This window comes from Schistocerca nitens, chromosome 1 (assembly GCF_023898315.1).
Source record: "Schistocerca nitens isolate TAMUIC-IGC-003100 chromosome 1, iqSchNite1.1, whole genome shotgun sequence".
Classification (NCBI taxonomy): Eukaryota; Metazoa; Arthropoda; class Insecta; order Orthoptera; family Acrididae; genus Schistocerca; species Schistocerca nitens.
This window is the reverse complement of record NC_064614.1, coordinates 194,969,852-194,982,341: the sequence shown is the minus strand read 5'-3', so window position 1 is coordinate 194,982,341 and position 12,490 is coordinate 194,969,852. Positions and strand designations below refer to the sequence as shown.

General features: G+C 47.1%; 1 protein-coding gene across 1 annotated transcript in view; it reads right to left on the bottom strand.

Annotated features, from left to right (window-relative positions):
• LOC126245342 (solute carrier organic anion transporter family member 74D-like) overlaps positions 1–12,490 on the bottom strand; it is a 200,667-nt gene that overhangs the window by 43,920 nt on the left and 144,257 nt on the right. Inside the window, exon 7 of the mRNA XM_049948306.1 lies at positions 12,119–12,277. Within this exon, the coding sequence (XP_049804263.1) occupies positions 12,119–12,277 (159 nt within the window). The remainder of the gene's footprint in view (positions 1–12,118; positions 12,278–12,490) is intronic.

Sequence of the window (12,490 nt, the reverse complement as noted above, 5' to 3'; positions counted from 1 at the left end):
GGGCACGTTTTTGCGTTTCTGTTGGGGCAGGTTTACGCACTATTTCGCATTGCCATTCTAAAGGTATGGTTACAGTGGGTTATATGTATCGCAATTTGTATGAGGGTCATATCTATCTGACATGTCGCGATACACCATGTCATATAAAGGTTCACTGGACCTTCCCGAGTATATATGTGTCATATGTGTTTTATATATAGCTTTCTTGCGATATACCCGTCAAGTCACAGACGCTGCGCATGCGCAGTACCAGTCTTTCTTGGTGCCACACCGCCATGTTTGTTTACAACTGCCTATTTGATCTTGAGTGTTCCGTGGAGTCCATTGATGTATTTATTGCGTTTTGTGGTGTTGTGCCGTTCTTTCCAGCCAGCACATAAAACAGTAAAGTCTTCAACATCGTTTTGGGAAGCCATCGCGAATTCCGAACAGGTCTGCATCACTAAATGCACTGATACAAATTGCCAGATGTAAACGTACGGTCACACTTGTATGACTTGGAAGTAGCGCCCTCACACAAGTCGCGATACACGTCCTAGAGACATATATACAGGGTGTTTCAAAAATGACCGGTATATTTGCAACGGCAATAAAAACTAAACGAGCAGCGATAGAAATACACCGTTTGTTGCAATATGCTTGGGACAACAGTACATTTTCAGGCGGACAAACTTTCGAAATTACAGTAGTTACAATTTTCAACAACAGATGGCGCTGCGGTCTGGGAAACTCTATAGTACGATATTTTCCACATATCCACCATGCGTAGCAATAATATGGCGTAGTCTCTGAATGAAATTACCCGAAACCTTCGACAACGTGTCTGGCGGAATGGCTTCACATGCAGATGAGATGTACTGCTTCAGCTGTTCAATTGTTTCTGGATTCTGGCGGTACACCTGGTCTTTCAAGTGTCCCCACAGAAAGAAGTCACAGGGGTTCATGTCTGGCGAATAGGGAGGCCAATCCACGCCGCCTCCTGTATGTTTCGGATAGCCCAAAGCAATCACACGATCATCGAAATATTCATTCAGGAAATTAAAGACGTCGGCCGTGCGATGTGGCCGGGCACCATCTTGCATAAACCACGAGGTGTTCGCAGTGTCGTCTAAGGCAGTTTGTACCGCTACAAATTCACCAAGAATGTCCAGATAGCGTGATGCAGTAATCGTTTCGGATCTGAAAAATAGGCCAATGATTCCTTTGGAAGAAATGGCGGCCCAGACCAGTACTTTTTGAGGATGCAGGGACGATGGGACTGCAACATGGGGCTTTTCGGTGCCCCATATGCGCCAGTTCTGTTTATTGACGAAGCCGTCCAGGTAAAAATAAGCTTCGTCAGTAAACCAAATGCTGCCCACATGCATATCGCCGTCATCAATCCTGTGCACTATATCGTTCGCGAATGTCTCTCGTGCAGCAATGGTAGCGGCGCTGAGGGGTTGCCGCTTTTGAATTTTGTATGGATAGAGGTGTAAACTCTAGCGCATGAGACGATACGTGGACGTTGGCGTCATTTGGACCGCAGCTGCAACACGGCGAACGGAAACCCGAGGCCGCTGTTGGATCACCTGCTGCACTAGCTGCGCGTTGCCCTCTGTGGTTGCCGTACGCGGTCGCCCTACCTTTCCAGCACGTTCATCCGTCACGTTCCCCGTCCGTTGAAATTTTTCAAACAGATCCTTTATTGTATCGCTTTTCGGTCCTTTGGTTACATTAAACCTCCGTTGAAACCTTCGTCTTGTTGCAACAACACTGTGTTCTAGGCGGTGGAATTCCAACACCAGAAAAATCCTCTGTTCTAAGGAATAAACCATGTTGTCTACAGCACACTTGCACGTTGTGAACAATACACGCTTACAGCAGAAAGACGACGTACAGAATGGCGCACCCACAGACTGCGTTGTCTTCTATATCTTTCACATCACTTGCAGCGCCATCTGTTGTTGAAAATTGTAACTACTGTAATTTCGAAAGTTTTTCCGCCTGAAAATGTACTGTTGTCCCAAGCATATTGCAACAAACGGTGTATTTCTATCGCTGCTCGTTTAGTTTTTATTGCCGTTTCAAATATACCGGTCATTTTTGAAACACCCTGTACATGTCGCGCATACATGTGCCGATATAAACCAAATATGTAAACGTACCTTCACACCCCATTCAAAGAAATTTTAAGCCAACGACAGCTGGAAACGCAATGTAGAAAAATAAAAGCACAGGACAATAAAAGGTAGAAATTGCTAAAAAAAGATGTTTGAACCCAATGAATCTCAAACATATAAAATTAATGCAACGACAGCAATGACTAAAAATCGGAAGAAATTGCTAAAAGATAGAACAAGGAGAAATGTGGATAGGCCTACTTCTCACGTTATCTTTATTGTTCTGCTCAAAAGCAGGTTTTCGCACGGTGACCCTCCATGCTCTCCTGTCTTCTGGCATCCTCTCCCTCTTCCCTTTATGTCATCTGTGATCTCGTATCTCCACCTGACTCACAATCTTCTCTCGAAAATTAGCCCGTCCAAAGCGACTGTTAGCAAGCACTCACCGTTGCAATGAATGTCCCAGCCACTTCTTCTTCCTTTCTCTTAAAACCTGCAGCAGTCCAATGTAAATGATGAAAATTACCTTTGTATTTGTTCCTTGAAACGGTAAAACCGATCAAAAAGAAATCAAGAATGGGATCAGTGCCTTAGACGTTAAGGGTGGACTGACGACGATCGTGCCACAGGAAACATTATTTTTACTGTGCATAAACTGCAACTCGGACAGTGATGATAAATAGGTCTTTACTCAACGTTCAAACTTCTGTGTAGGACATACTACCTTAACAGGCGGAAGTTCGTCGGAAAATTTGTTTATTGCCAGTAAAACTCTATACCTGGGGCACGTTATACACTCGTCTTGAATCTATAGAAAACTACTTTGCACTCTTAAATATACACTCCTGGAAATGGAAAAAAGAACACACTGATACCGGTGTGTCAGACCCACCATACTTGCTCCGGACACTGCGAGAGGGCTGTACAAGCAATGATCACACGCACGGCACAGCGGACACACCAGGAACCGCGGTGTTGGCCGTCGAATGGCGCTAGCTGCGCAGCATTTGTGCACCGCCGCCGTCAGTGTCAGCCAGTTTGCCGTGGCATACGGAGCTCCATCGCAGTCTTTAACACTGGTAGCATGCCGCGACAGCGTGGACGTGAACCGTATGTGCAGTTGACGGACTTTGAGCGAGGGTGTATAGTGGGCATGCGGGAGGCCGGGTGGACGTACCGCCTAATTGCTCAACACGTGGGGCGTGAGGTCTCCACAGTACATCGATGTTGTCGCCAGTGGTCGGCGGAAGGTGCACGTGCCCGTCGACCTGGGACCGGACCGCAGCGACGCACGGATGCACGCCAAGACCGTAGGATCCTACGCAGTGCCGTAGGGGACCGCACCGCCACTTCCCAGCAAATTAGGGACACTGTTGCTCCTGGGGTATCGGCGAGGACCATTCGCAACCGTCTCCATGAAGCTGGGCTACGGTCCCGCACACCGTTAGGCCGTCTTCCGCTCACGCCCCAACATCGTGCAGCCCGCCTCCAGTGGTGTCGCGACAGGCGTGAATGGAGGGACGAATGGAGACGTGTCGTCTTCAGCGATGAGAGTCGCTTCTGCCTTGGTGCCAATGATGGTCGTATGCGTGTTTGGCGCCTTGCAGGTGAGCGCCACAATCAGGACTGCATAGACCGAGGCACACAGGGCCAACACCCGGCATCATGGTGTGGGGAGCGATCTCCTACACTGGCCGTACACCACTGGTGATCGTCGAGGGGACACTGAATAGTGCACGGTACATCCAAACCGTCATCGAACCCATCCTTCTACCATTCCTAGTCCGGCAAGGAAACTTGCTGTTCCAACAGGACAATGCACGTCCGCATGTATCCCGTGCCACCCAACGTGCTTTAGAAGGTGTAAGTCAACTACCCTGGCCAGCAAGATCTCCGGATCTGTCCCCCATTGAGCATGTTTGGGACTGGATGAAGCGTCGTCTCACGCGGTCTGCACGTCCAGCACGAACGCTGGTCCAACTGAGGCGCCAGGTGGAAATGGCATGGCAAGCCGTTCCACAGGACTAGATCCAGCATCTCTACGATCGTCTCCATAGGAGAATAGCAGCCTGCATTGCTGCGAAAGGTGGATATACACTGTACTAGTGCCGACATTGTGCATGCTCTGTTGCCTGTGTCTATGTGCCTGTGGTTCTGTCAGTGTGATCATGTGATGTATCTGACCCCAGGAATGTGTCAATAAAGTTTCCCCTTCCTGGGACAATGAATTCACGGTGTTCTTATTTCAATTTCCAGGAGTGTAGTATGTACCAAGCTATTCTTTAGTAACAATGTTATAAGACTAAACCATTATAAACAAAATAAATCTAACTAAAAAAATTCGAAAAACGTGGAAAAGGAATCCACATAAATGTACCCCGGTCTCCCCTTCCCAGAAAACATGGTCGGTCTGATGTCAATGTGACTCCGTACACGCACACACCATTGGCTGGTATGTAAAAGAATAGAGATGCAATTCTCTGTGAGAGGTAGAGCAGCCGCTAGATTGCATTAGTGCTGTACGACTTTAGTGCTTTTACCAAGCTTGACGGGATCTATGAGCAGCGTGAGAAGCGTCAGATGTTCAATTATCACTATGAAGAACATGGAAAACCAGGCAGCGTAATCAGCAACTGACGGAGTTTAAAACTACTTGATTGTGGGTCTCCATTTGGACGGCTGGTCGAATAGTGTAATACCCAGATATGTGGGGCATTCGGATGTGACACTGCCCTGATGTTGGACTTCATGAGAACGTGAGGCCAGGCATAACGTCAACGTTTCGGTCAATCACGTCTGACCACCACGATGGAGGATTGTCGTATTGTACGCCATGCACATCGTAACCTCTTCTTATCTGTGCCTCCTATCCGACAGAAAATAGTGGATATACTTATATGCAATACTTCAAGAAGAATATAATAATTCCAATCCCAAAGAAAGCAGGCGCTGACAGATGTGAAAATTACCGAAGAATCAGTTTAATAAGTCACGGATGCAAAATACTAACGCGAATTCTCTACAGACGAATGGAAAAACTGGTAGAAGCCGACCTCGGGGAAGATCAGTTTGGATTCCGTAGAAATATTGGAACACGTGAGGCAATACTGACCCTACGACTTATCTTAGAAGCTAGATTAAGGAAAGGCAAACCTACGTTTCTAGCATTTGTAGACTTAGAGAAAGCTTTTGACAATGTTGACTGGAATACTCTCTTTCAAATTCTGAAGGTGGCGGGGGTAAAATACAGGGAGCGAAAGGTTATTTACAATTTGTACAGAAACCAGATGGCAGTTATAAGAGTCGAGGGGCATGAAAGAGAAGCAGTGGTTGGGAAGGGAGTGAGACAGGGTTGTAGCCTATCCCTGATGTTATTCAATCTGTATACTAAGCAAGCAGTGAAGGAAACAAAAGAAAAATTCGGAGTAGGTATTAAAATCCATGGAGAAGAAATAAAAACGTTGAGGCTCACGGATGACATTGTAATTCTGTCAGAGACAGCAAAGGACTTGGAAGAGCAGTTGAACGGAATGGACAGTGTCATGAAAGGAGAGTATAAGATGAACATCAACAAAAGCAAAACGAGGAAAATGGAATGTAGTCGAATTAAGTCGGGTGATGCTGAGGGAATTAGATTAGGAAATGAGACACTTAAAGTAGTAAAGGAGTTTTGCTATTTGGGGAGCAAAATAACTGATGATGGTCGAAGTAGAGAGGATATAAAATGTAGACTGGCAATGGCAAGGAAAGCGTTTCTGAAGAAGAGAAATATGTTAACATCGAGTATAGATTTAAGTGTCAGGAAGTCGTTTCTGAAAGTATTTGTATGGAGCGTTGCCATGTATGGAAGTGAAACATGGACGATAACTAGTTTGGACAAGAAGAGAATAGAAGCTTTCGAAATGTGGTGCTACAGAAGAATGCTGAAGATTAGATGGGTAAATCACATAACTAATGAGGAGGTATTGAATAGGATTGGGGAGAATGAGAAGTTTGTGGCACAACTTGACTAGAAGAAGGGATCGGTTGGTAGGACATGTTCTGAGGCATCAAGGGATCACCAATTTAGTATTGGAGGGCAGCGTGGAGGGTAAAAATCGTAGAGGGAGACCAAGAGATGAATACACTAAGCAAATTCAGAAGGATGTAGGTTGCAATAGGTACTGGGAGATGAAGAAGCTTGCACAGAATAGAGTAGCATGGAGAGCTGCATCAAACCAGTCTCAGGACTGAAGACCAGAACAACAACAACTTATATGGATATGGCGTCTGTTCTTTCGGACATGTACGAAATAACAGACACCATTTATTACCTGCAGCCGTCTAGAACGAAAGTAGAATTACATGTTAATACATTCAGCTGCTGACGAGCGTTGCTGTGTATCAACGAGGACAGGTGAAAATGTGTGCTCCGACCGGGACTCCAACCTGGGATCCCCTGCTTACATGGCAGACGCTCTATCCATCTGAGCCACCGAGGGCACAGAGGATAGTGCGGCTGAAGGGACTATTTCTGGCACGCCTCCCGCGAGACCCACATTCCCAATTTATTGTCCCGCACTATATTCATAGTGCCCCTGCCCATTATACTCATCACTCGCGGCTTTTTGCCGATTCCCGTAAGAGTTCGGGCACTGTTTATGCATCCGCACAGAAGAAGTTGGTCATGTCCGAAAGAACAGACACCATATCCTTTTAAGCACATAGTTCTCGCAATACCGGCCATGACCTTCTTCTTCTGTGCGGATGCACACATATTACCCGAACTCTTACGGGACTTGGTAAGAAAGTCTTCCACGAGTAATGAGTGTGTTGGGTAGGGGCACTATGAACGTAGAGTGTCGACATATAAGGTGAGAACGTGGGTCTCGCGGGAGGCGTACGCGAGATAGTCCCTGCAGTCGCACTATCCTCTGTGCCATCGGTGGCTCAGATGGATAGAGCGTCTGCCATGTAAGCAGGAGATACCGGGTTCGAGTACCGGTCGAAGCACACATTTTCACCTGTCCCCGTTGATATACATCAACGCCCGTCAGCAGCTGGAGGTATTAATCTATAATTCTAATTTTGAAAATAGTGGACTCCCTGCAACGTTCTGTATCCCACTCCAACAGTCAAAGATGAACAGCAGCCGGACTAGCGAACTACTGTCACATGAGCAAGCTGCCGTTAGCACCAAGATTGGTGTCGTGAACGGCAAGCATGGAATGCTGATGAACGGGATCACATTGTGTAAAGCGATGAATTGTGGTTCCGCACTGCCCTGGATGAGCGTTGTCGGCGAGTATGACGGACACCGGGCGGGAGGTCTCACTCTTTTAGTGTTTTGGAGAGGCGCAGCGGTGTTTCACCTGGCTTTAGGATTGTGGGGAGCCACACGGTTTTGACTTCAGGTCACGGCTAGTAGTGATTTAGCGAACTCAGGCGGAACAGCGTTACATCACGCACAGCCTGAGTTCTCATGTGTTAGCGCTATGCGACAGATCGTGGTGCCATTTTTCAACAAGATAATGCAAGTCCACATATCTTACTTGTCACTATTAACTGTCTACTTGATGTTGTGATACTCCCACGGCCAGCAAGCTCCCCAGATGTGTTCCCGATACAAAACGTGTGGGACGAGCCAGGAGGTCAACTCCACCCCAGTGCCAGTATGTGGGGTATCAAGGACAAGTCACAACGGAAGTGGTCCATCTTGCCTGAGGAGAGGATGCAGCAGCTTTATGAAACCCATCCTGACCTAATCAGAGCATGCGCCGAGGCCCGACGGCGTGCAACGTCTGTAATGACAAGTGGGTTCTTATCGCCAAGTTCTTTGCGAATCTGACACGATTTCGCAGTCACTGAAATAGCATCACACGGCCTCCCAACCCGTGAAGTTCCATTTCGTTTCCTCCTCGCTTTCTGTGTGCGTTACTTTTTTGTCAGACAGTGTGTTTTATCAGTTTATGAAGTTCAGTGGTTATATGACAGAATTTTGTCGTAATATTCACTAACTTCCTAGCTAAAAACCGCGAAAGTGCATTTTTCTGAAGAAATTTCTTGCCCGGCAGTCAATACTACGCTGTGTATATGTTCAGTAGCGACCAGTTCATGCAGTTTCAGTGACAAACATCGCCGTCAGCTTGTCGAGATCCAAAACAAAAACAGTGAAAAGCAGTAAAATGAAGACGATACAGTTTATGAACGAGAAGTGCTTTTAATATCCGTCCCTTTCCATAACAATCTTTCTCTTAATTTACTTTATCAGCTTTGTTCGTATGTTTCAAGTTTTTGTACTTGGTTTGTGTTTTAGGAATTGTCCCCTGTGCTCCTAACATGTAGTGGGGGCCAGAAACATCTCTTATTCGCAGTGACGTAATAAGTTTGATGGGAGGTGGGGGTGGGATGGCTTCCATCAACTTATTCTGGTATGAGAATAATGCTCATCTTCATTTTGACACGTTTTCAGAAAAGCCTTTTGAAGCAATTGATGTATTTCAGACGAAGCAGGAGGTGAAAAAACCTCACTTTTGCCAGCTAGTTTCAGTTAAGAGGCGATTTTAAATAATATTACATAATTAATTAAAGCCTCGATAAATAGATAGCAACAAGTTTCATCATACTCTGCCTAGTCGAAATCCAATTACAGTTTCGCAATCCTCTGATCAAATGGAATCGTTCTGTGTACCGAGTGACAACATTCTATTAAATTTTTATTTTGACTTTTCATAGTGATTTTTTTTAATGATTTCGGCCCTTTCCAACGTTTTCAACACATTTCGCTCAGAATGTTAAAAGCAGAATATGTTTGCAACCAGAACTGGCAATTTGTGAAGAATTCGCAGTGTGATTAGGAGGTAGTGAAGTATTTGTACTATTAGCCTTCAACATAATTTAAATTTATATGTAACTTAATTTGATTCATAGGACAGATAGTAATTCTGAAGTAGGGCTTGTGTAACGCAATTGGAATGATGTCACAAGCCATTAGACTAAAAGCAGCAACCTCACCAGAAAGTGGCATGGGGGGAGGGTATTGCCGGCCGGGGTGGGCGAGCGGTTCTAGGCGCTTCAGTCAGGAACCGTGTGACGGCTACGGTCGCAGGTTCGAATGCTGCCTCGGGCACGGATGTATGTGTTGTTCTTAGGATAGTGAGGTTTAAGTAGTTCTAGGTTCTAGGGCACTGATGACCTCAGATGTTAAATCCCATAGTGCCCAGAGCCCTTTGAACTTTTTTTTTTTGGGGGGGGGTGTTTTTGGACTTTTTTCGGCAGCACTTTCATGGGCAGTTGTGGTGAGGCTCTTGGCATACGTCTTAGCAGACAGCAGATGTGCACATTTTTACAAGATGATCTTATGTTGTTTAGCCTAGGGTGAAGGTGGTAATACTGAGTCTCAGAGAATAGCAATATACTTCAATCCTTCAGTGCATCAATGTCATGTTGTATGTGAATGGAACAACAGTAAACGAAGATTATTTGAAGTGTTTATTACTTATAAACATACACATGTAGCTGTCGACCTGCACCCTGGCGAAGCAACTACTGCAAGCTAAGTATTTTGTTACACCGCAAGATAGTATCCCTGGCGGAACTAAAAATTCGTCCAAGTTCTACCTTGGCAGCTCATAGAAGGCGAACCGCCTGTATCAATAACCAGTAGATTGGCAGCTCCGGGGAAATGCTAAGCGAGTTGCGGCAAGCACGGAAGCTATCATACCACAGGGAACGACCGAGGATCCAGGTCAGCAAGCAAAGCATAATGATAGCATGGAAGCCGAGAGATACCGTCATACTAGTGGCAAAGCAGAGTCTCGTAAGGAAGGCTAGTTACAATGCAACAATGAGTGTTCAGGTGCTGAATCGGCAGAAAAGAGCATCTGAAAGGTGAAGTTGCGAAAGTTCGAAGTCACTATAAGAGCCGAGAGCGAAGGAAAATCAGGACACATTATGTCATAGCATCCCCACCGTTGCAGAACAGACTGGAAATGGCTGATAGCTGAGTGCTGATTGCCGACTGCCAAGTGTGTGGTCTCTCAGCTCTAGTGTCAGTTGTAGCTATCCAGGGTGAGGGGACGCTATGGAGGTCGCCCCAGGGCATGCCCCATGGCTGCCAGCCGCATTGCCAACTTGCGATGGAACGCTGATGGGGGACGAAGGCCGTCGTCACCCTGCAGGTCTGCTGGAGGCTGAGAGCCGACCCCTGCGAGCCAGCAATTACTTCAGGTGGTCCTGGGGCGTAAATCGTGGGTGCCAATCTTGGACGTCAACCAGTGCACTTTGGATATCGATTTGTGGAGCTGGCAGCAGCGGCTCGACGGCTGCCCCATGACGCAACAGCCACTACCAAATGTCTAACTGTGTCGGCTGTACTGCGGGTCGAGCGCATGCCGGCATTACGCTGCTGACGTGGTGCTGCTTACTGGCCCGGCTGTGGAGTGGCGCTTTGGAAGGTAATCCTGTATTACTGCCTAATAAATGTGTTATTGTCAATTATGTCTGCTACACCACGAAGATGACGTGCTACAGACGCGAAATTTAACCGACAGGCAGATGACGCTGTGATATGCAAATGATTAGCTTTTCAGGGCATTCACACAAGGCTGGCGCGGGTGGCGACACCTACGACGTGCTGACATGAAGAAAGTTTCCAACCGATTTCTCATACACAAACAGCAGTTGACCGGCGTCGCCTGGTGAAACGTTGTTGTGATGCCTCGTGTAAGGAGGAGAAATGCGTACCATCACGTTTCCGACTTTGAGGAAGGTCGAATTGTAGCCTACCGCGATTGCGGTTTATCGAATTGCGAGACTGCTTCTCGCGTTGGTCGAGATCCAATGACTGTTAGCAGAATATGGAATCGTTGGGTTGAGGAGGGTAATACGGTAAACCGTGCTGGATCCCAACGGCCTCGTATCACTAGCAGTCGAGATGACAGGCATCTTATCCGCATGGCTGTAACGGATCGTGCAGCCACGTTTCGATCTCTGAGTCAACAAATGGGGACGTTTGCAAGACAACAACCATCTGTACGAACAGTTCGACGACGTTTGCAGCAGCATGGACTATCAGTTCGAAGACCATGGCTGCGGTTATCCTTGACGCTGTATCAAAGACAGGAGCGCCTGCGATGGTGTACTCAGCAACTAACCTGGGTGCACGAATGGCAAAACGTCATTTTTTCGGATGAAACCAGGTTCTGTTTACACCATCACGATGGTCGCATCCGCGTTTGGCGACATCGCAGTGAACTCACATTGGAAGCGTGTATTCGTCATCGCCATAGTGGTGTATCACCCGGCGTGATGGTATGGGGTGCCAGTGGTTACACGTCTCTGTCTCCTCTTGTTCTCATTGACGGCACTTCTAACAGTGGACGTTACATTTCAGATGTGTTTCGACCCGTGGCTCTACCCTTCATTCGATCCCTGCGAAACCCTACACTTCAGCAGGATAATGCACGACCGCATTTTGCAGGTCCTGCACGGGCATTTCTGGGTACAGAAAATGTTCGACCGCTACCCTGGCCAGCACATTCCCCAGATCTGTCATCAACTGAAAACGTCTGGTCAATGGTGGCCGAGCAACTGGCTCGTCACAACACACCAGTCACTACTCTTGACGAACTGCGGCATCGTGTTGACGCTGCATGGGCAGCTGTACTTGTGCACGCCATCCAAGCTCTGTTTGACTCAATGCCCAGGCGTATCAAGGCCGTTATTACGGCCAGAGGTGGTTGTTCTGGGTACTGATTTCTCAGGATCTATGCACCCAAATTGCGTGTAAATGTAATCACATGCCAGTTCTGGTATAATAAATTTGTCCAATGAATACCCGTTTATCATCTGCACTTCTTGGTGTAGCAATTTTAACGGCCAGTAGTGTAGGTGATCACCACCCTATCCCGTTCGGCTCTCTCGTGACGACTGTGGGAGTCTGGGACAGAACTCTTACTCTACTGGATGTTGTGGATTTACATTATCTAGTGGCAGTTAAAATAAACAAGAAGTACGCCTCAGCATGTGGAGCTTACCTTTGAATGAGGTCTTGGGCAGTTGCTGTTGCTGCTGCTGCTGGAGGTGTGGAGGGGTGGGCGCCCTGGCTTTGCGGCGGGCCGTGGCGGGCAGCTGACGCGGGAACAGGCACAGCGCGGCGGCAAGCGCAAGCTCCACCACGCCCATCGGCGCCCACGCTGTAACCACGAGAATGGTACGTGTCTGACACCACTTTGCAGCATCCCAGTTAGCTCACGTGCTTCTACGAGCATTCACTAGCACTATGGAAGAAAGGGACTACTCGAAAATGACGCCTTCACCTCAGTTACCATTAACATGAAATAGGAAGCCTTCTGCTTGTGTTCTGGAAAGTGTTATTTATTTGTTCATGAAGTGAATTTCAGATTCTT